Genomic DNA, 26,663 nt, shown 5'->3' on the forward strand with positions numbered 1-26,663 from the left:
TTTGCCCTTTGGTAGGCTATGGGCTACCCAGATCTGCTGCCAAGTGTTACATAAAACATTTTGTGTAAAGCATGCGGTCTGGTGCCTGGCTCGTAGGAAGCATTCAGTAAACGGCAGTGATATTACAGACACAAAACATGAGGCTGGTGTCTCCCTCACCCCCCCAAAGGCAGGGGAAGCAGATTTGCCAGCCGGGATGGTGCTCAGTGCCTCAGATGTGGTCTTCAGTGGGTGCAGGGCCCAGTGTCACTACAAACCATGGGTGACCTCTGTGAGAAACGGCAGTCAGCTGTGACTGAAAAAGCAAAGTGAATGGCATGGTTGGGTTAAAATCCACTGAAGTGAAGCCCCTCTTTGGCTGACAGAGAGCTGATGATCAGTGGTTTCCCACTGGTGATCATTGCTGCTCTTAATCCCCAGCAAAAGCTGTCCTGCACGGCAGGAATCTGAGGGAGAAGGACGCTGTGTTCTCTCCTGTTCTCCTCCTAGGGGGCATGGGCCACCTGGCGCCTGGCATGTTACTTGAAAAGCAGAGGAAATGGTTCCAAAGAGCCAAGTGAGCGAACAGGAGCAACAGAGAGAGGCCGCATTACCTAACTGTCCAACAAATCTCCGTGACAAGGGCTCTGAAGGAGCTGTTAGCGGAAAGATAATGGTGGCAAGTCTTGCGTTCGCAGGCACTGTGCTGGAGATATGTGAGCCGCTGTAAAATGCTCTGGGAATATTTAGAATAAGGAATGTGCCGCATTAAGGCATGACCTGCCTGACAGTCCCTTTAAGAAGATGAAGTGCAGATGGCTCCTCCACCCTAGCGGATCTATAGGTCTTCTCACGAGGTTACCAGCAGGCCCCTCCAGATGGGGAGCTCATATTCGCTTAAAACAAGAGGCTGGGTGTGGAAATAATGCTCAGAAAGGTGTTTCTGCCATGAATCCTCCAGAGGGACGTGGGGCAGCAGCATTATTACTCCCGTTTCACATGTGATTAAGCCAGCTGGGAGGAGGGAGGCACGTGGTCAGGTCCCCGTGCTCCGAGCCTCGTGGGGGCCATTATCTGCTGGCCCACAGGAGCAGCAAGGGTGAGCGCAGCAGATCAGAGGCGTGCGAAGGCACCTGGCAGGGGGGATCGAGGGCTGGCCGCAGACAATGCGTGCTTGCGGAGGCTGGGGACTGCTCCCGGTCACTCGAAGAGCCTGTCAGACACCAGTCCTCCAGGTCACCCAGCCCATCACCTTGCCAATGGAGAACAAGCCCAAAACAAGGTGAGGCCCAGGGACTGCCTCTGGGACTCTGAAGCATGGGCGGGCAGCTCTGCAGGACAGAGAGAGCAGCAGGCCAACTTGAGAGCAGATTCTCAGGTCCACATCATGCAGTGAGACCACAGGCTCTCACTGGGGCCCAGGTGCCCAGTCTCATGCCTGCAGCCCCACCGCTATTTCCCCTCTGCTGCTTCTATGGCCTTACTGGCTTCTAAGCCCTTACAAAGTGAAACCCCAGATCCCTGGGGACTTACCTTAACTCTGGATAGACATTTTCAAGGTACCATTTGAAAGGCTTGCAGCTGAGTTTCTTCCTAAGCTCCAATCTGCTCTGAATACTGGAGAAGAGGGAAATAAGATTCCTTTATAAATTTTAAGAATAGATGGGCTTTCTACATCAAACTTGAAAATCTGCTGAGGAGAACAGGGTTGGGGCAGGTGGTGTGATATGGACTGCCCACGCTCCTGTGCCCACAACCCGTTCCCGCCTTGGCACCTGGGTAGCTGAATTCAACGCTGGTGGCAGCCCCTTACCTCCCACCCCCACACCCCAAGAATCCCCAGTAATTGTGAGAAGGCAGAACTGCCACTTACTTTCCATAAGGAACGTTTCTAGCGGAAGGCACTGCTGCATAATAGAAATTTTTGTATTCATCCATCCAGACCTCTGCTGCCCGGCGGGTGTTTCTAGAAAGAAAATAAATCTTGAGGTGTGATTTGCTTTCCTCCTGTCTGCATCACTCCATTTGCACCTGTCTGCTGGAGTGTGACTGAGGCGGCTCCCTCTGGGTGTGCACCAGCTCCAGCTGGGATCACGGCACACAGCAGAGGGCGGGCTGTCCCTACCAGCACCTCGAGCTGGATCTGTGGGGAGCCAGCCTCAGCGGGTGCTTACTGAATCATCGGAATGGCTTTCTTGTCATACAGATGGTCAATGGGCAAAAGGCAAAGTTGAAATTACAGCACAAGCCGGTATTTTAAAGGAGGGACTGGGGTCTGTATCATAAAGGACAAAAGAAAGTTACTCTTTAAAAACTCTCGCATCACGCCTCCACAGAGGGCTGGGGCCACAGAGCACAGCAAGGAGATTCCAGCCCCCACGGCCTTCTCCATCACGGCTACGACACTACCAGACAGCTCTGCGGAGAAGTTCAGACTACATAAGATAAGAGTTCCTGGGAAAATCACTTTCTTTTCTGCAGGGCTGAGCTGAAAGACTGCCATGTTTGCACTAGCTTTTTTTTTTTTTGGATGGAGTCTCGCTCTGTCGCCAGGCTGGAGTGCAGTGGCGAGATCTCGGCTCACTGAAACCTCTGCCTCCTGGGTTCAAGCGATTCTCCTGCCTCAGCTTCCTCAGTAGTTGGGACTACAGGCACATGCCACCACATCCAGCTAAATGGTGTATTTTTAGTAGAGACAGGGTTTCACCATGTTGGCCAGGATGGTCTCGATCTCTTGACCTCGTGATCCACCCGCCTCAGCTTCCCAAAGTGCTGGGATTACAGGCGTGAGCCACCGCGCCCAGCTGGCTTTTCTAGAAGGAAAGAAAACCATGTGCTTAAATCTCATAGAGAGAACCATGATTTGCCATAAATAAAGCCCCTGGGACAAGCTACTCTTGAATGTCTGACATGCATTAAAATCTATCATCTGCATAGGTATCAGCAGCGTATCCTGCCAAGAATTATCTTAAAGCATCCATGAAATAGCAAGCACACAGCAAACCTCTTTGCTCCCATATTCTGGTCTCGGCTACAAGGTGGACTCCCACTTCAGGCTATAGCTAGCCCTCCCTAAGAACCCCATAGAGAAGGCACCGTGTTCTTCCAAAATAAATACAGTAAGGAGGCAATGCTCGCCTTTTAAAATAATTTCTTAAAATGGCGAAACTTTCAACTGATCTGAGATACCGTTATTAAAATAATTTCTGTACGGGGCCTATATCTTTCATATAAGGTGATATATATACTTTTTCGTTTTAGTAAGTGGAATATGGACTATTATCTATAATGCCATTCAACACAGATAAGAAAATATGAATGCACCTATTCTCTGACCCAGCAGCTCTACTTCTAGAAATTTATCTCAAGGCAGCAATCAACTAGGAATGAAATATACATGTGAAAATATGCTCACTTCTGCTTTGTTTATAATAGCAAAAAAAAAAGAGAAACTTTATGACTAAATATGAGGAAGGAATCAAATGAAATATTCTGTGACCACTAAAAACATGAGTGTGCATCTTACATGTTGACATAAATGATGTCCTGGACTTGTGGGAAAATAAAATGGTTTGCAGAATTGCATATACTGGATATGTGTGTAGAGGCAGAAGGAGAGCCAGTGAGCAAACAAGAGAGAGAGACAGAAATAGATACTGACAGATGAATTCATCAAATTATGAGAGCGTTACGGCACAACTGGTTTGGTGATGAGACTGACGAATTTTTACTTTCTATTAAAAAATATACAGATATAACAATGAGTAAAGTGCTGGAGGATGCTGGATCATACATATCATTTCTCAGAAGAGCCACTAAATATTGTTAGTGGGGTTTTAGGGTTTTGCTAAGTGACCTATGCCTTAACCTATGCCCAGTCAGTTTTTAACCAGTTATTAACTTCAATACTTGTAACATCTGGCACCTGGATTTCCCCAACAGGGAAATGAAAGGATTTGATTCCAGAATGTCCTAGGTTCCTTTCAGCCTTAATGGTTTAAAAGTTTTATGAACTCCAGTCATACTGTTTTCAAATCACTCAAGTTCTGAAGTGATTAAGTCACTTAAAAATTCCTAAATGCAAAGCAACTCTTCTGTCTTCATAATAGAAAAGGATAACAAGGCAGCCCCAAAGAATGACCTCCATGTGCTACTCATAGCTAGCTCCTTTTATTCATTTATTTATTGGTTCACTCAGGTATTTATTTGGTATCTACACCAAACAGTCTCAGTGCTGCAGATACGGTGGCATCGAGGGAGACTCACTTTTGTCCAGGCCCTCCTTGTTTTTGCAGGTATTTGCAAGTATTTAGGTAGTGAAATACTTACACATTAAATGTCATATATTACAAGTTGGGCATCCCTAATCCAAAATGCCCTAACATCCAAAACTTTTTGAGCACCAACATGAGACAGTGACGAAACTGCCTTTGCAAAAAATTTAACAATGACAAAATTGACAGTTTAAGGGATCTGACCTGACTGACTCCATCTAACTTCTAACTTCTAAACTGCCCTTGTTCATTCCTGGGCATAGGCAGAACTAACTTTGGGAGAAACTTAGTTTATAGTTTAACTTTAAAACAAAGATGGTAACAGCCCTTTCCCCAAACAAACCCTCTTTTTGTCTGGGTACCAGACTGCCTTTGTTGGACTAACAGATCAGCCACAGATTTGCAACTTCCCCAATTATTCCTGCAGATAACATCACCATTGCACAACATAAGACTGGCCTTTTGTGATGTCTTTTCAGGCTTTTGCACTTCTGATGACTCCATCCAGATCTCCAGCTTGTCCTGTGGACCCATCCATCCAGAAGCAGACTCGGCACGCACAAGGACCATTTTCCACACCCCTATGATTGCACCCCATCCAATCAGCAGCACCCACTCCCTAGTCCCCAGCTCCCTCCAGATTATCCTTGAAAAACCCTAGCCTCTGAATTTTGGGGGAGATTCACTTAAGTAATAAAATTTCAGTCTCCCACTTAGCCAGCTCTGTGTGAATTAAACTCTTTCTCTATTGCAATTCCCATCTTGGTAAGTCAGCTCCATCTGGGCAGCAGGCAAGATGAATCCGGTGGGTGGTCACAGTGACGCCTTTGCTTTCTGATGGTTTAATGTACACAAACTTTGTTTCATGCACAAAATTATGAAAAGTATTGTATGAAATTAACTTCAGGCTATGTGTATAAGGTCTATATAAAACAAACAAATTTTGTACTTTGACTTAGGTCCCACCCCCAAGATATCTCATTAGGTAGCACATATAAATATTCCATATCCTGAAAAAATCAAAAATTCAAAATATTTCTTGTCTCAAGTATTTTGGATAAAAGATATTCAACCTGTATAGGAGATTAAGAGAACTTGCATCTGGAAAGAGACGTCAGAAATACAGTGATATAATTCCACTTCTTTATCTTTCAGATGAGTCAACTGAGGTGAAGGGCAGCCTAGCTGAAGGTCAACAGCAGGGCTTTTTAATCAGATCCATGTTGCCCCAAAATAATGAAACCCTGGATCAGCTTCTTTTCCAAATCTTGAGAATACAGGCTCCTGGGCCGTGTTTGAAAACGTTTCTCTTCTAACAAAGAGTGCAATGTCTTGAGTACTTTAACATACTGTTTTCTGAAATCCCACTGTTTGCTGGTAGGTATCAATGGCTTTGGTGTGGGGCGTCTGACATATCAAGAATCTCATGCTGCCCCAGGAAAAAGCACATATATCCACGTTTTTGTTTGATTTTGTAAAGCTTATTGTACAAGATCATATTTTTGTTTTAATAAAGAACAAAAATGAAGTTTCGACATTTGTGAAGAAACATACTTTTTGAAAGAGGATAATCTGATCAGAAGCATTATTTGTTATTTTGGCTTCTATTAAAGTTTTCTCAGAAATCAGATTCCCTATGCCAAAAATCTGACTTCTGTATAATAGGTGTATTGTACAATCTGTACTTTTGAGAAGTTTAAAAATGGCCAGACACAGTGGCTCACGTCTGTAATCCCAGTACTTTGGGAGGCTGAGGCGGGCAGATCACTTGAGGTCAGGAGTTCAAGACCAGTTTGGCCAACATGGAGAAACCCTGTCTCTACTAAAAATACAAAATTAGCTGGGCGTGGTGGCGCATGCCTGTAACCCCAGCTACTTGGGAGGCTGAGACAGGAGAATCTCTTGAACCCGGGAAGTGGAGGTTGCAGTGAGCCGAGATCGCACCATTGCACTCCAGCCTGGGCAACAGAGCAAGACCCTGTCTCAAGAAAAAAACTAGACAAAAGATAAGCTAGCAATCCCCACACCCACACCCACCCCATGGCTTTCCCTATTTCAGTAGGGGCAGCACGCCAGCACAGTTGTGTAACCAAGCTCCTGGGCATCACCCTAAATTAATTCCGCGCTCTACCTCCCTTCTCTCTGCCACCCTATTAGCAAACAACTGCCTGCCTCACCATGGAGCTGGATCTCACCCCATCTCCAATGCTACACACCTGCTCCAGGTACAGCCAGGTGCTGCTTAATGACAGGGATACAATCTGAAAAATGCATCCTTAGGCGATGTTGTCGTTGTGCGAACATCATAGAGTGTATTTACACAAACCTAGATGGTGTATCCTTAATATACACCTAGGCTACATGGTACAGCCTATTGCCTCTAGGCTACAAATGTGTAGAGCACGTGACTGTCCTGAACACTGGAGGAAACTGTAACACAGTGGTAAGTATTTGTGTATCTAAACATAGAAAAGGTAGAGTAAACTCACGGTATTATAATCTTACGGGACTACTGTCACCGACCGAAACGCTGTTACAGGTGCATGACTGTATCACATCTCTGGCCTGGGCTACCGCAACAGTGCTCACAAGACCCTTGCTTCTGGCTCCAAGAGTGAAGGGGACACTTGTACCACTGTTTCACTATAGTGTCACCTCCTGGCCACCCTCTGCCCAGCAACCACACGGACGTTTCCAAAGCATAAAACAGACATTGGGCACTGCTGAAAAGCCCCAGTGGTTTCCTCCAGAATCAAATAACATCCAATGTTTCCCATGACCTGCAAAGGTGCATGGCCCGGGCCTGTCTAGCTCTTCTGCCCCTGTGCACTGTCCGCTTACTCTCTAGGTTCCAGCTACCCTTGGCTTCCATTTGGCAGATATGCCAAATGCACCTCAGCAGCCTGGATCTGCTCCTCCTGCAGGGAGTCTGATTCCTCGGGGCCCCAGAGTGACCTCTTCCCGCCTTTCAAGTCTGAACTCACACAACACCTCCTCCTCAAAGGTTCTCTTGACCATGAAAACCTCTCCTACTGCTTGTCCTAATCATGCCTGACCACATGACTGCATTTTATCTTCTTCACAGCATTGATTACTATTTGAAAATACCTTAGTTAGCTGTGTGTTTCGCTGTCCACACTCAAGAGAAGGCAATCTCCCTGAGATCTGGCTTGTACACTGTTCTATCTTTAGCATGTAAGAGAATTCCCTAGAAGAACACTTGGCTTGATAGAACGGCTATTTGCTATTTTACTTTCGGAAAGCCTTCAGTTGGCATCTTCATGTTTACTAAAATATATCTACTGTCCATCAAGAATCATGACTCTGTGTCATGATGTCTTGTGGTATACACAATTAGGACAGCTTGACTTTAATATTTGCTATGGTTTGAATGTTTGTCCCCTCCAAAACTCATGTTAAACTTTAATTGCCATTGTAACAGTATTAAGAGGTGAGGCTTTTTTTTTTTTTTTTTTTGAGACAGAGTCTCGCTCTGGAGTGCAGAGGCGCGAGTGCAGAGGTTGGAGTGCAGAGGCATGATCTCGGCCCACTGCAAATTCCGCCTCCCGAATTCAAGCGATTTTCCTGCCTCAGCCTCCCGAGTAGGTGGGATTACAGGTGCCCACCACCACACCCAGTCAATTTTTGTATTTTTAGTAGAGATGGGGTTTCCATGTTGGCCAGGCTGGTCTCGAACTCCTGACCTCAGGTGATCTGCCCATCTTGGCCTCCCGCAATGCTAGGATTACAGACACCAGCCACCATGCCCAGCCGAGGTGAGCTTTAAGAGGTAACCTTTAAGAAGTGACTATGCCATGAGGGCTCCACTCTCATGGGTGGGATTGATGCTATTATAAAAGGGAGAATTTGGCCCCCTCTTCCTCTTTCCTGCCCTCTCTTTGCCCTCCCACCATGTGACGACACATCAAGAAGACCCTCGCCACACACCAGCACCTTGATCTTGGACTTCTCAGCCTCCAGAACTACGAGTAGGTAAATTTCTGTTCATTTTAAATTACCCAGTCTGTGGTATTTGGTTAGAGACACACAAAATGGACTAAGACAATGTTGCTTTTAATTGTACCTTGAATGGTTATAAAATGAACTTTCTTCTTTAAAAAAATTCCCCATAACATTTTGGGAGGTGGTGTACAGTTCTAAGAGCCTTCATGCTCATGAAGATTTGTCCAACTACCACCACAACCAGGAGACAGAACAGCTCCATTCCTCCTCCAAACATCCCTGGTGCTGCCCCTCTGCAGTCACACTCCCCGCTTCCCTGCTATCCTAGCTTCTGGCCACCATTGGTCTGGCCCCATCCCTAGAGCTGTGTTTTTATGAGGCTGTGACATGAGTGGAATCGTGTATGTAACTGCTTCTCTCACTCAGCACCATGCCCTGGAAAGGCGCCCAGGTTGTATCCTGCATCCGTGGAATGCGTTTTTCAATTGCTAAGTGGTATTCCATTGCATAAATGCACCACACTCACTGAAGGACATCTGTCCTCAAACAGTCCAAGGTCACATCCTGCCTTCAGGGTGGTCAGCAATGTTTCGGACCCCGCTCAGCCTTTCATTACTTACCGGGCAAAGACAGTGCCACTGCCACCCGGGAACGTGTAGGGGTGCTGTTTCCGGAACACGTGTCCCACACGGCTGCACGGGATGATCTCCAGGCTGCCACCACACTGCCACACGCGGAACGAGATCTCTGAGACGATGAACAAGACATGGGTGACTGACAGAGCCTGGGACGCGGCTCTGCAACAGCAGACACGCCAAGCAGGTACAGAGGCCCCCCGACCATCCCATCATGGGGCTCCCATGCCCTCCGCTGCTGAAAGAGATCTGATAAGGACCTTCCTCTTTCCAGAACCTGATCCAGAGCTCTCCAAAGGAGAGACATTTGACACACTTGGATCTCTGGACCACAATACAATCAAGAAAGAATGTTCATGGGGAAATATTTTTCAGATGTGGAGTAGACACCTTGAGGCAAGAATGCTTCTTGGTCTATTGTAAAGATAAAGGCCTCCTGGCATAAGATCATGTATACCCCAGTAGCATCATAACTACTGAGTGACAAAACACTTGTGCTGAATTCTTCACTAGCTGGCTCATGATCATTTGCACCTGCTTAGTATCAACACCATGGGAAAAGGCAACACTGAAGGTATATAAATATGTACAATTGAGCTTTATTGTTAGATATTCTAGACAACCATATACGCCATCTTTCTCTAAAACTTATTTTTAACAGACTGAACCCCAGGATGCATCTTGGCTTTTCCCATCCAGGGAAAAATAATCTCTTCTCTCAAATGGCAAAGCTTACTAAATACAAGTCCCTGTGTATTAGCAGGCTCAAGCCTCCCAGCAGAGTTTGGACTTACGGACTATGCACTTAGGGACTGCCTTATGGACTATGGTAGTGACCAAGGGCAGTCAAGTAACTGACTGATATCTGCACGCTGCTCATGACCAGTCAGTAACCAACTGGCCCAGGTAGGAATGCTCCCTGGGGAAGGCTGCTGTTCACTTGCTTCGACACAGAACTGACCTGCAGGAGGAATGAGACGTGTAGGGCTAGGCACTACCCATACCTACTTAAACACACAGACTGCCCTGGGCATTGGAACTTAGTCGAAGCTTAGACTGACTGGTGCTCCTTTCGTGACACACAGGTACCTTCCAACCAGGTACCTGCCCTTATCACCACTGACTAGGTGAGTGACTGGAGTCTGCGTCAGGGGTCTGACTGAATGCAAGAAACAGATTCAACAGAAAAACTAAGATAGAATTTTCTGAAAGGGAAAAAACAGTTTTTCTTCACAAGATTTGTATAATACAAAAGGGAATTTTCCTCTGTATCATCTAAGATCCCTAAGAACATGTTAGGGAGGCAGGACAAAAATCAACAGAGTTACTGCGAATGACAGGACTTCATTTTTTTTCTGGCTGGATAGCATTCCCAGGAAATTAAGTGAAATAAGAACAGAAAGTTGAATACCACGTTTTCACCCATACATGGAAGCTAAAAAACATCTCATAGAAGTAAAAAGTATAACGGAGGATAGTAAAGGCTGGGAAGGAAGGAGTAGGGATTTGTTCAAGGATACAAAATTACAGCTAGAGAAGAGGGATCTTGCTTGTGTTCTACAGCCCTGTAGGGTGACTCTAGGGACCCATAACATATACATAGTTTCAAATAACCAGAAGGAGGATACTGAATGTTCCCAACACAAAGACATGATACATGTTTGAGATGATGGATATGCTAATTTCCTTGATCTGATCACCATACATTATATGTATTACATCACTATGTACTCCATGAATATGCACAATTATTATCTGTCAATTAACAAATTAAAAGAAGTACAAATATACACATATAAAATCTACAGAGTGTGTAGTCACTGTCACCAATGCAGACTGATCAGAAATAGGGTGGGTCCATCACAGTCCATACAGTGAGTTGATGGCAAATCCTGCAGGCAGTCAAACTAGTTATGGCAACAGGTGCCCAGACTGCCAGGCACACAGCAGGAAATACAACACGGGGTCAGAACACCATGGTTTCTACTTGGGTCCTGCAAACTAATGCCTCACTCACTAGGAATGGGTGATCCATGCAGCTGTTATGGGGCTTTAATAAGCACCTCTCTTGTAGTAATAGAAAATGTATGGTTACAATCACACAAGCATAAGCAGTGAAAGTTTCTGACTTTACTTTTTACAGTTCCCAACACAACCTAAGAAGTTGTCGGCTGGGTGCAGTGGCTCATGCCTGTAATCCCAGCACTTTGGGAGGCAGAGGCAGGCGGATCACCTGAGGCCGGGAGTTTGAGACCAGCCTGACCAACATGGAGAAACCCTGTCTCTACTAAAAATACAAAAAATTAGCCGGGCATGGTGGCTCATGCCTGTAATCCCAGCTACTTGGGAGGCTGAGGCAGGAGAATCACTTGAATCCGGGAGGCGAACACTGTGGTGAGCCAAGAATGTGCCACTGTACTCCAGTCTGGTGATAGAGCGAGACTCCATCTCAGAAAAAAAAAAAAAAAAAAAAGAAGTTGTCTCTATTTCAGAAAATAAAATTTAAATAGCCATTTGCCTCATCAGAAGATTTAGAATCAGGGGTTAGGAAATCCCCTTGGCTTCTCTATGGGGAATCTGTTAAGCCAACAAGGGATCCTTCCAGGGCTTTTGTGGCTAAGTATAACTACAGTATCTTCAGCGCTGATTTCATTTGAACCCTATAACTTTGAGGATAATTACCCAGTAAAACTCAATGGCTTTTTAATTAGGCAGTTAGTGTTTACATCTTGGTTCTGAGACCCTGGGCAAGGTGCATGACCTCTGCAGACCACACTCCGTTAAGAAAGCACAAACAGATGATTCCCTGGAAGTACTTAGCACCATCCTTGCGCCGCAGGGATGTAGAGAAGCACAGATAATGCCCCCAAGGAGCCTTACCCCCGTCGTTACAGCTAAGGGTTAGGTTCTTGTTCCTCCATTTTAATTGCTTAAATGACATAAGGACTTACATGATTAGGAAAATGGGAAGCTCTGGTCATTCCAGTGGGGCACACGTTGAGGAGGTGGTTTTGGATCTTACTCGGGCCTCTCTGCACCACACCTCTCTCAATGCACACCCACAGAGGCCCCTCAGGCTGGCAATGGCTAGTAGTGTGCACGGCCCCCAGAAGCAGAAGCTAGAGCGGTGCTAAGGAGAAAGGCTCACGGCATGGCCTTCTCATGTGAAGCCCTTGAGCCCGCCGAACCTCACTGGGAGTCCAAGTCCTTGGCATAACCCAGGAGAGCCCGTCACGGAGGGACAGATGCCCCAGCCTTCCTGGACAGAGATGCGCTCCTACTTGCAGGGTTCATCTTCACCCCAACCTGAACCGCTCAGGCCCTAGAACTTCCTAGGCACAGCTACATAATAAATACAAACACCAAACCACAATAAAGCAGCTCCTTACAACAAATCTTCCCCCAATCTCTGGGTGAATGCCTCCTTAGATATGTAAATCAACACTCTTCCTACACGATGACACAAAATGCTGGCTGATGTCTCATTTCAGCTAATAGTATGCAAACTTCTGAAAACCACACTGTTTTTGAGAAATGGCCACCTACGCAACATGCTGCCCTACTGGGCGACCCTGGCCTGCTGGATTTCCACCAAACTATTAGGGGATACCCATGGAACAGGGTGACAGAACTCTCTTTAGAGGGTTAACAATTCTGAAGCCTTTTGTACTCAAAGGACTTCAATCCAAGCTTTCCCTAGAGGTTAATGTATCATTTTTTAAAAAAAACCCAAAAGGAATTTGACTCACGGTCCCTCCACCCGCGCAGTATAGTAATTGAGCCTGAAGAAGCTTTCAGCATCAAACCAAGGCAGAGAAATCCTCAAAGATGAAATGGTATCACTGACTTCAACATCATAAAACAATGGAAAAATAATAGGCTAGGCTAGTCTTTTAAAGTAACAAAAACTTTCAAAGTCTCAAAACTATTAAAGAGTAGCCTCATTTTTTCCTCTTTCCTCCTCCCCTGTCCTCCAGGGTACACTCACCCAAGGACGAATGTAAGTTAATAACACTCAGCAGCCCACGAGAATTCGCTCAGAATGTCAAGCATTTGAAACAAAATGCTTTAATTGAAACAAGCAAAAAACAAGGACTCCCCCACTCCAAACCCTAAACAAACAAAACACATCTTTTCATCTTTTATGCAGTAAATATAAGGCTACCAGTGTAGACCACAATGTGTAAAATTTCACTGAGCCTAAACTCGGGTAAAAATGATTTGCATGGGGTATTTAAAAACAAAAAAACAAACAGAAAAACAAATGAGAACCATTCACAAAGGGAGTCGAGAAGGGATTAAGTGCCAAGGCCTCCCTGCCCCATCGGATTTTCATGATTTCAATTCCATCAATCCCACCGGCCTCGCCAGGGTTCATTTTCCACTCTCCACCACTCGGCATGAATCTGAGCTCCTGGACTGTTTCCCTCTGTTTTTGCAAGCCTGCATTCCAAACACTTGGGTTCAGATGGCTTGAAAGAGTTTGCATTTCCCTTCAAAGACTTGATCTGTATTCTGGCATCCTCCACTCTAACTTAGGGAGGCACATTTTAATGCCCAACTCATGAGACTTTCAAGAGCAAAACGGGCGTTACGTATGTGTTTGCAAGGATAGACTAAGCCCAGTGAATGGTCCATCTGAAGCCTTTTAAATTTTTTTTCCAATTGGCACCCTGCCTTTTGCAGAGCTGAGGCACTTCTCTGTCCTGAGATTCGAGGCTTGTACATACCTAGGTTCTCTCCTCCCCACACATCCATCATCATGTCGTACTTCCCCAGTTCTTCAAAATAGAACTTATCCATCACAAACAGCCCACCAGCAATCATGGGGGTTCTAAAGAGGCAGAAAGAAGAAGGGGGAGGGGGGAGAGGGCAAAGTCAAGGTTAGATTGCCAGCACCCTTGCGCCAAGGCCAAGCCTTGATTCCCTAACAATAAGCTGATCTTCAGAACAGCCACACTGCCACTGTTTTCTGCTCAGTGCCCAGGGTGCCACTCTCTCTGCTTCACCACTGCTGCCTTCAAATGCCTCCCCCACTGTCCCTGCCTGGATGTTCCCACAGTGCCAGGGGCTGGACTGAGCCTCCCCTATGAGGGAGCAACTGCTGGGGCTGGATCACTCACTGACATGTTGCCATAGGCAAAGAACTCGGCCTTTCTGTGTGTCAGTTTCCTTATAGGGTAGCTATGAGGATTGCAAAAAATCATGGGCATAAAGCCCTGAGCACGCTTGGGAAATGCTCCACAGCACCAGCTCTCATTATCACTATCATAGATGAGGCTCCACCTCCTACAAGGGAACCCACCATGCTCCTCACTTCATCACCCCAGGAAGGGGTTGACAACAGATGTAGGCTGAGCTCCCTACTTTGTTCCCAGAAGAGATGCTGTGCGAATTCAGTGTAAAGTGCTGGGAAGGTCTATAGCACACTGCAGATGTTGGCTAAATGTCAGCAAATATATTTCAGCGCTAAGTACTCTGTGAATGCTATCTCACTTAACCATGTGCCAACTTGGAATAGGTGGCCCCCTTCTCTCCCCAGCTAGAGAAGGCATCCTGCCTCTCAACCAGGAAGCCCATTGCCCAGCCTGGGAATCTTAAAGCATGGGCTTCATGAGCATGGGCTCCCTCCTCTGCAGGACAGCAAAGGCCTGCTGGGCAGTGGTGGCAGTAAGCCTCCTGCTGCCCACCAAGCCCCTTTTCCTGGGCCTGGGGTCAGCTTGGAGATCCTGCTTTGCTACAGAAATGCTCCACATTATCAACACACAGGAATGCACAGACCTAGCAGATAGGCCTTATAAACCTATGTGAGACTTCAACTGTGGAAAAGAAATCTCCAAGGATTTTATTCTATGACCTGGTGGAAGGTGCTCATCTTTGAGCTAAAACGAGGGGAAACCGGAGGGCAGAAGGTGAACAGCCCCCACTGGGTCTCCAGGCAGCATGGGCCAGCAAAGAAGCCGGAACCTGGGGTCTCATCTGGGAGGGGCACCCTGAAGGATGCTGGCACTTACTTTATAGGGGCGACTGGGTTCCCCTGCCGGGACCTTCTCTGCTCAGGCGTCATGTAATCCCACTTGAACACCAAGTTCCAATCAAAACCTGCCAGCCAGGAAAAGAAATAGGGTGTTGACAAGAGACTGGCCACTTCCTCCCGACACCCCCATTCCTCACAGCTTAAAAATATTCGATGTTTGGACAGAACTCAATGAAAACCAAAATAAAGCCAAAAAAGAAGGTGTGGAGGAGAGAGAAGGGGACTGGGGGCGTGGGTGTAGCTGGAAGAGAGAGACCGGCAGTGAGGGTGAATGTTGAAATCTTCTCCCTGCCCCTCCCTAAAGAAAATGTGAGTCAGGCTTTTCTAATATTGAAATGCATAAGAACAAATGAAATATGGGGAGAGAACTGGGGTCTGTGTGGTGATAACCAGGGCATGTCCAAGGGCTATAAGGATGTGAGATAAAAGAGCATCCAATATGAAAATCAAGCCGTGGTACCTCCAACACTGCCCCAGGGGAAGGCAATGCTGGGGAGGGAACGAGGCTTTGTCAGTTCCCTGGGCCAGCAAACTTCAGACTGTATTTGCAGCAAGAATGGAGTGGGAACATGCTGGGAATATGAAAACTTTAAGGGAAAATGAGCCAGCGGAAGTTGCCAAGCTGGGCAAATAAGCTTCAATTTCAGATATATTTGGCACCTGTTGCATTTCATTTTTGGAATCCACAGACCCCTGAGGATGGAAGAGCCTGGACCCCTGTACCTGGACTTGGCTGTGGGCATCTACAGGGCCTCAGGTCTCATTCTTGCTCCCAGGGTCACATGCATAGTGCCTCTTGGAGGCCAGCAGGCCCCACCTGTGGAAGCTGTCCTGGTGCATCAGGAGGCCACTTCTTGGCAAACACATGGCTCATGGTGCTGTATTTCCAATTCCAAGGGCCTGACAGCCAAACCTAATGACTCTAGGGCCATGCATCTTTCAATCCTCCTAAGCTCTCTGCCATCAGGCTTTTTGTCAACAGGGCTTTTGCAATGCCCAAGTTTGGATTTGTCTGCATGCTTTGAATTCATAGTCTGTCTGCCCTGACAGCCCCAGTGACTGAAGGATGGTGGGTGGGGGTTTCTGAGCGTCCTGGGCTGGCCAGTGATGTATGGCTCTGGACAAAGAGGTCTCCCAGCTCCTTCACTGCAGGATAGAGTGGCCTCAGGCAAAGAGAGAAGGAAATGGACAGGGGCCCAGGCAGTGGGGACAGGAATGAACAGAGAGGAGACCCCTGTGGGCCCCTGAGCTGGCTCTTATCATGGTGCCTCAAAGGCCATGAAGGCAAACCAGAAAAACAATGTCCTGGCTGTTTCACTAACAGAGAAGGTTAAGGATTAGCTGACATAACCTTTCCTTTATTTTCTTGATGTTTACTATTATCTTATTATTTATTTTATTAATTTGGTCCAAAGAGAGAGGCTATAGCAGATTAAAGATCTGCTAAGAATGGCATCCTTGATTTTTTTTCTAAAGGAATTTCATAAAATGCTCTTAGGGTGAATGTGGCCCCGTTCCTCTGACCCAGAAGACCTGCACCCCCACACGGAGCACCTGGCTGTTCTTGCCTCTGCTCTGACATACGCAGCTGCTTTGGGTGAAACAGAGCCTGGTAGATCTCAGCTCTTCCAATACTTGGGGAAATACAACATTCTGAAAGCCAGGCTTTCTAGCTATCTAAGGATCCCTCCTCTTTAATGTCCCCAAACATTTTACTTCCCGAATGTCATGTTTCCCACCCTAGGTACAGTCCTCCAAGCATGCCCCACCTCCCGCTGATGTCCAATTCCATTACATCCTGTGTGGCCAGCACAATTATCATCCCATTTCCCAGATGGGGAAGCCGAGGAGCAGAGGCAAAATGGCCTGCCCATGATGACGAGGCCTGCAAGAGGCAGGTGGGGCCAAAGCCCACAATGTCTAGGACTGTGGCTGAGTCTCCCTAAAAAGTCCAAGTATTCTGTTTTCTGGGGTTAAGGCTCGCTTGCACATGTATGTGTGTGTGTATGAATAAATAGGGTCTCACTCTGTCTCCCAGGCTTGATCATGGCTCACTGCAGCCTTGACCTCCCAGGCTCAACTGATCCTCCCACCTTAGCCTCCTGAGTAGCTGGCATGCCATCACACGCAGCTAATTTTTTTTTTAAATAGGGACAAGAGTCTTGTTACATTGCCCAGGCTGGTCTTGAACTCCTGGGCTCCAGCAATCCTCCCACCTTAGCCTCTCCAAAGTGCTGGGATTATAGGCGTGAGCCACTGCACCTGGCCAAGGCCCTATTTTATAGTTTTACTGTCTTCTTTTTTGATGTCAGACCATCAGTTGACCCTCTGCCCAGTGTCTGTCTAGAATAGACCACCTTCACACAGATGAAAGCTCTTTGAAGTCTTTGATAATTTTTAAGAGGGTAAACAGACAAAGTGTTCTTGGGGCTCCAGGGTGGGTGCCGTGAGGACATACAGGAAACTGGTGTGGTCATTCCAACGAAAGGGGACTGGGGTGACGTAGGCACAGGTGTTAGGCTGGGAAAGAGGGGTACAAGAAACCATGATACATACAAGGGGCTGTATCAGCAGAACAGGGTCACACGTGGGCTTGGTGAGGGAGAGGGGGTTGAGGATGACACAGGTCTCCATCTGAGCAACCAGCAAGAGACTAGGCTGTCAGAGAAATAGCCGGGGTGAACAGAGAAGGCAAAGACAGGCTCCAGCCCCTTGAATCCCACAAAGCTTCAGCTCCGTGAAGCTTCTCACCCCAGACTCCTGCAAGAAGGGCTTCACCATCTCTGATCAAAAAGGATGCCATATCTGTTCATGGAACCACATGGCTCGCAAAAGCGACAGAAGGTCAAGGAAGTGGAGAAAGGCAAACCCAGGAAGCTCTTTAAGGGAGAAAGCATATTTTTTTTTTCTCTTTATGAAGTCCTACTTGTTAAGCACACAGGTGCTTTTTACTCAGAACACACACTATGGTGTGAACACTGTTGTCACTGTCACTCCTGACAATGAGAGGGAGTGGTGATCAGATGCCGGTGTAGATGGGACGAGCTAGGCAGGGGCACCATGACAGACACCTACCGCCCTTCAAGTCAGCAGATGCCCCCACATACTGAAAGTTGTCCATATTAATGACATCGATGATGGGTGACACAACCCGAGTCCTGTCCTAAAATACAAACAAAGAGAGGAGTTGTTATCAAAATCCCAGCAAAACAAAAAACCTGCCCAACCATAGGAGGCATTACTGTTAGGCAGGCACAGGGCAAACCCGACTGGCCCTTACTACCTACTACCCTAGGCCCACAAGAACCCAGCCTCCCCACCCACACCCAGAAGGTCTTGCTCTTGGTCATCCACAGATGTGCTGTGGCCCGCTGGGAAGCAGGGAGGGAGGTCAGGAGTGGGTGCGTAGCAGGAGTCATTCTAGGAGTGGAGACACCCATGGTTATGGGATAGGTAGCCATCAGTTCACCCAGCTAAAGGCAAAAACTGTGTTGCTGTGTCCCACGGGTCCTTTTCTGTTTGCCCAAATATCATTAGTGATTTGTGAGCTGCAGTAAACCTCAGGAATGGAATCACTGCTAAAATGCCCATACATCAAAATTAGGAATATATCTCTATGTGGGAGTGTGTGTGTGTGAGAGATGTGGTAAGTATCAATATTATCACAGCAGTTAACCAAATCAACTAGAGATTTCCAGATTCTAAGTTTGCCTCATCTGTAATTCTATCTTTGTTTTTTGTATTTTTTTGTTTTTTTTTGTTGTTGTTGTTTGTTTGTTTTTTTTTTGAGACGGAGTTTCACTCTTGTTGCCCAGGCTGGAGTGCAATGGCGTGATCTTGGCTCACCGCAACCTCTGCCTCCCGGGTTCAAGTGATTCTCCTGCCTCAGCCTCCCTAGTAGCTGGGATTACAGATATGCGCCACCACGCCCGGCTAATTTTTGTATTTTTAGTAGAAACGGGGTTTTTCCCTGTTGGTCATGCTATTTTTGAACTCCTGTCCTCAGGTGATCCGCCCGCCTCGGCCTCCCAAAGTGCTGGGATTACAGGCGTGAGCCACCGTGTCCAGCCCCTGTGATTCTATTAAAAAAAAAAAAAAATCCCCCTAGACTGAGCCATGTCTTTATGCCACATTGTCATCATTCTGGTAAGAGTTTGTGAACATAAGGCCTTTTAACGTCTCTACCCTCTTTAAGCTCAAATGACAGACGCTGGTGAGAGACCCTGGACTGTGCCCCATGCTGACAGTTAACCAAAGAGCAAGTGTTTTCCTTGAGCCACTTAACCCTTATTAGCCAGAAGAAAGATTTAGAAATACAACTTAGTAACAGAACCAGCAGAGCTAAGAACATACTACATCAGAGGAACAGGTGAAGGAACATGCTAATTAGGAACATGCAAACACTGCAAAGCTCTGTTAACACCCAGGTGCAAATTTACAGGGAAAAGTAACCTGTGTGGTGCATTGAGGGCAGAGAAGAATACAACTTTCCTTGCCTGGCTCAGTCTGGTTCTAGGTGTAGGAGTTAAAGGATATAATCTACTTTACATTTTGTTTCATAAGGCTCGATTTAGTGAAAGTTAATAGGCTCGGCACTTTCTCTCCTTAATTTAGGAGCAGGTGTTCGAAGCAGTTCTGACAATCTGACTACTAAGTGGAGTGGCCTTCGCACACCCAAACACTGCCATGGCAGTTTTGGTTTTGACTGCGCTTCCCTTAGAGACAGCCTGGCGGAGCGTAGCCAGGGAGAGCAGGAAGTTGTGGGGTTGGAGTGGGTGGAGATTCCAGGGCGGGTTCTTCTTGGATATAGCTGTGTGCATTTGTGTTAAGAGAGGGCCTCAGATAGGGATTTAATAAAACTGGCTTTGCAATCCTGGCTCCACTACCTGTATGATTTTGCATGCATTATTAAAGTTCCCTGAACCCCAGCCTGTTTACCTGTCAAACGGAGATAACAAGTGCATTACAGGTAACATAAAAAAAGGCCTAGCATGTAGCCGCAATTTGATAAAGGGTAGTGAATATGACTTTCATAATTCCTAGTAGCTTGTGGTTACTTAGTATTCCATGACTCACAGCCCATCAGCTATCCTTGCTATGCTTAGGCAGAACTACTTGTTCATTTTCTATTTCCTTTCATTAAGTTTGCTTTATCGCCCCCAAGGAAGTGCTTTCTTAGTAGGAAGGAAAGAAAAGTCAATAAAACAAGCAGAAGGCAAGAGAAATGACAAAAGGCCAAATGTAATATTAGCAATGATGTTTCTAGAAAGCAGAAGGTGCAGAAGTGTAGCCGTGTATCACCCTCTGACAACCCCACTGGTCCCTGTATGCTTCCTAGCCACCCCCCTCTCCCACAGCTGCCTGGAAGCCCACTGGGCTAACCTGCCCTACTCACTAAGGGCAGAGAGGTGGCCCCAGGGACAGCTTCCCCAGCACGCCCTGCTCTGTGAGCTGCAAGAGATGGCACTTGCTAGATGCTGGGCAATGTTCTAAGCACTCTGCGAAGCTGTAGGCGGGAAGGAAACTGCTCCCGTGAAAAGGGCTGCCTTCAACTAATCAGGCTCTCACCAGCCTCTGCTGATCCTCGCCTCCTACCTGTCAACGGATGGTTCCTCCTACTGATGGATTCCTACAGCCAGTAAAACAGTCTTTCTATAATGCCCCAAAGGCATTTCCTTTCTGTCAAGGAAAACTGCAGATGGTGAGCTCAGCCCCTACCAGCCCTGCGTTACCCTTCCTGCGTTACCCACTCCCTGTGTTATACCTCCCCTGGACCATGCTCCCCTGTCCCCTCTACCAGCCACCCACGACCTGACCCCCCTCCCTGCCCCCGTCATCTCACCTCGGCCACCCTCTCCAGGAGGGGCTCCAGCCAGTGCTCATTACACTCGCAGTGACTGTCCAGGAAGGTCAGGACCTTGGCTTGGGCAGCATCGGCCCCCCGAACCCGTGAGCGCATCAGGCCTGCGGAGACGAGTTGGAAAGCACATCAGGAGAGAGAAGCCATGGGGCCGGCACAACCCCATGCCAACCGGTGACGCCCCCCTGCCCGCAGCTCTGCAGCCTGCTTTCTGGGCATGGAGGTTACTGTAAACTTGCTGGATGAGATCAAAACTGCTCCATGAGACAGATTATTGTCAGAACTTTTAATTTTAATAGTTATATTGGATGACTGGGAGGACAACGTTCTTAGAACTACCGTCTTCTGGAAAGGCCCTTTACATTACTGAAGTCTCCTTTATCAAGTAACCAAAATGTGGAACTTTTAAAACTACATTCCTCTGACACAGCAACAATCTTCTAACTAACTGGGCTAAGGAAGGTGTCACCCAGAGACTTCCAGTGCTAATGGTGTTGACTTTAGTGGTGATAATATTTGTAACAGTGTTGTGAATATCTCTGTCTTCTAAGACTTATCAGGAGCCAAATAACATAAGTTGCAAAGCCCTGCGGTCTGCCTTTTACACAAAATTAGTTATACTATTGGTCAAATTCTACAATTTATATACTTGTGATCTGTTAATAATGTGCATTTTCATTATGATACAGAATATAAATAGTGTATTTCAAAAATTAGCCGTGGGTGGTGGCCTGTGCCTGTGGTTCTAGCTACTTGGGAGGCTGAGGTGTGAGGATCACTGGAGCCTGGGAAGTGAGCCATGATTGCGCCACTGCACTCCAGCCTGGGTGATACAGAGTGAGTCCGTGTCTCAAAATAAATAAAAAATAAAATAAAATAAATAATAGTATATTTATCCCTGGATGTCGTGGTCAAAAATGGCTTTTGCTATATATGTTGGGCTTTCTATGTGAAGATGATGCAATTATTCATAACCTGTGAGGACAAGTCTGCTAAGTACTTTTTTCCGCAGTCAAAATGGGTTTTCAGTGATTCCTATGTGGCTGCATGCTAGAACAGGGAAAAAGACTAAAGATTTCAAGTTGTGATAATTGCAAAACAACTTGTATTGGGCAAACCTTTGCTCCGATAACAATTATAAACTCTGAGCAAAATATAAAAAGTAGCCATTTGAAAGCCAGAAGCAGACAGAAACTAGACAGGATCCAACCCCTTAAAAAAAGAAAATCACACTGAGCGAGCTCCATGTTTATATGGCGTTTTCCGAGAGGATGCTCTCCAATCCACTGCGATGCAGCCTTTTTTGGCTTGAGTTGTCAGAGGATAGAGAGTTCAGAGCTTCTGGTATCTGGAAACTGAAGGAGGAGATCCTGGAGAGGAGGTAGGCCGCAAATCTGGCAATAACCTCCTGTTAAATCTTTGGCTGACTCCTGACCACGCAGGAACCAAGTCCAACATGAAAAGCAACAGTTAGAGGGCAGAAGAAACTGAGTTTCAGCTGCTATCCACTGCAGAGAAAACGAAGTTTGGAATTTGAGTCCTGCCAAGTGTGACATGCTTGGTAAAGACCTCCGTTCTACAGGAACTTCAGAAAGACCACACACAGGAATACAGACTATGTATCATGAATAAGGGACTCATAAAAACAGACTAATGGCCGGGCATGGTGGCTCACGCCTCTAATCCCAGCACTTTGGGAGGCTGAGGTGGGCAGATCACCTGAGGTCAGGAGTTCAAGACCCGCCTAGCTAACATGGTGAAACCCGTTTCTATTAAAAATACAAAAAATTAGCCAGGCGTGGTGGCGCGCGCCTGTAATCCCAGCTACTCGGGAGGCTGAGGCAGGAGAATTGCTTGAACCCAGGAGGCAGAGGTGGCAGTGAGCCAAGATCACACCATTGCACTCCAGCCTGAGCAACAAGAGAGAAACGCTGTCACAAACAAACAAAAAAAAAAAAAAAAAGAAAAAGAAAAAACCATACTCATCCTACCAAAGTAAAAAAAGAACCTACAGAAGTTCAGCAGCATCATCTGGTAATTTAACTGCCCAATTTAACAAAGATGAATACTCTTTAGAGAAAGATAACATAATCCAGTGTTTCTACAACATATCATCCACAATGTCGATTATAAAATAAAAAATCACTACACATGAGAAGAAATAGGAAAATGGAGACCACACCAAAGAGAAAAAGTCATCAGAAGTTCACCCTGAGATGACCCAGATATTGGAATTAGCAGGGGAGGATTTAAAAGCAGCTATTACAAATATGTTTAATAACTCAAAGGCAACAATTGTAATGAGTGAATGGGTGGGGAATCTGAGCAAAGAAATAAAAACTATAAAAAAGAATCAAATGGGTATTCCAGAACTTAAAAATGAAATTATCCGAAATGAAAAATCCACTGACTGGTCTTAATAGCAAAATGGAAATGGCAGAATGACTAGTGAACTTGAAGATGGAACAACAGAAATAGATCCATCTGGCGGACAGAGAAAAAATTAAGGGGGAAAAAGTCTAGTGATCTATAGGACAATATCAAGTGGTATAACATATATGCAACTGAAGATCAAGAATGAGTCAGAAAAAAATACATGAAGAAGTAAAAGGCCAGTCATTTCCATAACTTGGTGGAAAACATCATCTTACACATTCAATTTACATCAGCAAACTTGGAGCAGGATAAATATAAAGAAAACTAAATCTAGGCACATCATAATCAAATTGCTTAAAAAAAAAAAACAGATATAGAGACAACCTGAAAAGCAGCCAGAGGAAATGACCCATAACATACAAAGGAACAACAGTATGAATTTTCTGAGACGGAGTCTCACCCTGTCACTCAAGCTGGAGTGCAATGGCACGATATCGGCTCACTGCAATCTCCGCCTCCCAGGTTCAAGCAATTCTTCTGCCTCAGTCTCCCAAGTAGCTGGGACTATAGGTGCATGCCACCACGCCTGGCTAAATTTTGCATTTTTAGTAACGACGGGGTTTCACCATGTTGGCCAGGCTGGTCTCAAACTCCCGACCTCGTGATCCGCCCGCCTGGGCCTCCCAAAGTGCTGGGATTACAGGCATGAGCCACCGCGCCCCGCCTGGAGTGAAACCTTTAAAGTGCTGAAAGAAAAATTAATTGTCAACTCAGATTCCACTGAGAGAAAATAGCCTCCAATAACAAAGGAGAAAAAAATTCTTCAGATAAAACCTGAGATTGTGTTGCCTATGAGAAAAAATTCTAAAGAAAATTATTTGGGCTAAATAAAAACTCCAATCTATGGAAAGAAACAAAGATACTACAAATGGAAAATATGAGGATAAGCTTAACATATCCACATATTCTTCTCTTTATTTAATAGATACTGACTATTTGAAGTAAAAATGTAACACTGTATTGTGGGGTTTAAGATGTATGTAGAAGAAAAACATGATAACGACAGTACATAGGAAGGGAAATGGAAATGCAATTTAACTATTGTAAAATTCTTAAATTTAAAGTGGTATGATGTTGACTCTTAAGCAGACTGCCGTAAGTTAAAGCTGTATGTTGTAATTCTCAGAGCAACTGTGCATACATGAAAAGTACTGCTGAAAAGCTACAAGAATAATTCAAAAGGAATACTAAAAATATCAGTGAATCCAAAAGAAGGCAAGAAAGTAGGAACACAGTTACAAAAAGCAAAATGCACATGGTACAAATAGAGAAGAAACAGCCGAAGAGCAGACCCAAACCCAATCACACCAATGATTACACCACACGTAAATGAACTACCCTCAGTCTGGGTGGGCACCATCTCATCAGCTGACAGCATGGCCAGAATAAAGCAGACAGAAGGACGTAGAGAGACTGGACTGGCTGGGTCTCCCCCGGCCTACATCTTTCTTCTATGCTGAATGCTTCCTGCCCTTGAACATGCTTGAAGAACTCCAAGTTCTTCAGCTTTGGGACTATTGGACATTCAACCACAGACTGAAGGCTGCACTGTCAGCTTCCCCACTTTTGAGGTTTTGGGACTTGGACTGGCTTCCTTGCTCCTCAGCTGCAGATGGCCTATCGTGGGGCTTCACCTTGTGATTGTGTGAGCCAATATTCCTTAATAAACTCCCGTTTATATATACATCTACCCTATTAGTTCTGTCCTTTTGGAGAATCCTGACTAATACAAAAGCCAAATATTGGTTCTTTTAAAGTATGAACAGAGTCGATGAATAGCAGACAGATAAAGAAAATAAGAAGATATAAATTACCAAAATCAATAAAATAGTTAATACTAATCCGACAGTAAAAAAAGAGACAATATCATAAGCAACTTTGTGCCAATAAATATAAAAATGTTGATGAAATACAAAACTTCTTGAAAGACAATTACCAAAACAGACACAAAAAGAAACAGCAGATCTGAATAGGCCTATATCCATTAAAAAGATTGAATTAGTTATCAAAAAATCTTTCCATAAAGAAAATTCCTGGTCCAGACTGGTTAATTCTATTAAACATTTAAAAAAGAAATAATTAAAATATTATACAAACTCTTTTAGAAAATAAAATAGAAGGGAACACTTTCCATCTTGTTTTATAAGGCTAGTAAACCGTAATGCCAAAACTGGAAAAAAACATTTTAAGAAAATTACAGACCAATGTTTCCTATGAACGCAGGTATAAAAATCCTTAACAAAAATATATGAAAAGGATACTGTATCATGACCAACTGGGGCTTATACTAGGAATGCAAAGCTGGTTTAACATCTGAAAATCAACCAATGTATTTCACCATATTAACAGATTAAAAAAGAAATACCACTTGATTATCTCCACAAATGCAGAGAAAAAGATTTAACTCATTATTAACATGGTTTTGATCCTACTATTGTCATTAAATAGCTGTAGGGCCTTGAGAAAGCCACCTCACCTCTTTAGATTTAGTATTTCCATCTGTAAAATGAAAGTACTAGGCTCTCAACGTCCATTGTACATCGGCACCATTTTAGCAGCTTTTAAAAACGCAGCTGCCCACACCCCACCCACAGAAATCCAGAAATTTCTGTTTAATTGTGAATGAGGGCAAGACATAGTCCTAAATTCCCTAGGTGCTTCTAATAAATTGCTAGGTTAAGAATCAATGCACAATAAAATCCACAGAAGATTGATCCTAAGACTGCTCTTTCACTACCATAATATTTTAGGCAATTAATTTACTTTGTTGGCCGGGCGCGGTGGCTCACGCTTGTAATCCCAGCACTTTGAGAGGCCGAGGTGGGCGGATCACGAGGTCAGGAGATCGAGACCACGGTGAAACCCTGTCTCTACTGAAAATATAAAAAAAAAAAAATTAGCCGGGCGTGGTGGCGGGCGCCTATGGTCCCAGCTACTCGGAGAGGCTGAGGCAGGAGAATGGCGTGAACCCGGGAGGCGGAGCTTGCAGTGAGCCGAGATTGCGCCACTGCACTCCAGCCTGGGTGACAGAGCGAGACTCCGTCTCAAAAAAAAAAAAAAAAAATTTACTTTGTCATCTAGTAGCATCACTACAAGCACTTTGTGTGTATGCTTACATAGATGGGATCTTATACACACACACGGGTACATATATACATGAGTGTGTGTGCAAGTGTGCACATATTTTCTCATTCAATTGCTACAGACTTCAGCTGTTCCATAGAGGCTTTCCATAATCTGGCTTCTCCCAACCCACCTTTCTCATGCCTTCCCCAAAACAACATATCAGTACAGGTTCAACCCAAATGAACATTCTAGTGGAAAGTTAATACTGAGAAGCATTGTTCTGATTTCTAAGCAGTTTAAAGACAAAGACACTGTTAGATAAGGCTTGTAAGTGATTTACAGTGCCAACACTATCTCTCTTCCTCCTTCCCAACTTCTCCTTTTTTTTTTTTCAAAACCTGTGCCAGATCGTG

The 26,663-nt window shown here is 45.4% G+C and overlaps 1 protein-coding gene across 3 annotated transcripts in view; it reads right to left on the reverse strand.

Moving 5' to 3' along the window:
• Positions 1 to 26,663, reverse strand: part of GALNT2 (polypeptide N-acetylgalactosaminyltransferase 2) — a 214,084-nt gene that overhangs the window by 17,186 nt on the left and 170,235 nt on the right. For all 3 annotated transcript variants that reach the window (XM_030812715.1, XM_030812714.1, XM_030812716.1), the window contains exons 7-13: positions 20,731 to 20,852; positions 17,964 to 18,051; positions 14,866 to 14,953; positions 13,582 to 13,685; positions 8,837 to 8,963; positions 1,853 to 1,945; positions 1,513 to 1,596 (exon numbers count right to left, since the gene is read on the reverse strand). In XM_030812715.1, the coding sequence (XP_030668575.1) occupies positions 1,513 to 1,596; positions 1,853 to 1,945; positions 8,837 to 8,963; positions 13,582 to 13,685; positions 14,866 to 14,953; positions 17,964 to 18,051; positions 20,731 to 20,852 (706 nt within the window). The remainder of the gene's footprint in view (positions 1 to 1,512; positions 1,597 to 1,852; positions 1,946 to 8,836; positions 8,964 to 13,581; positions 13,686 to 14,865; positions 14,954 to 17,963; positions 18,052 to 20,730; positions 20,853 to 26,663) is intronic.

This window comes from Nomascus leucogenys, chromosome 5 (genome assembly GCF_006542625.1).
Source record: "Nomascus leucogenys isolate Asia chromosome 5, Asia_NLE_v1, whole genome shotgun sequence".
Lineage (NCBI taxonomy): Eukaryota > Metazoa > Chordata > Mammalia > Primates > Hylobatidae > Nomascus > Nomascus leucogenys.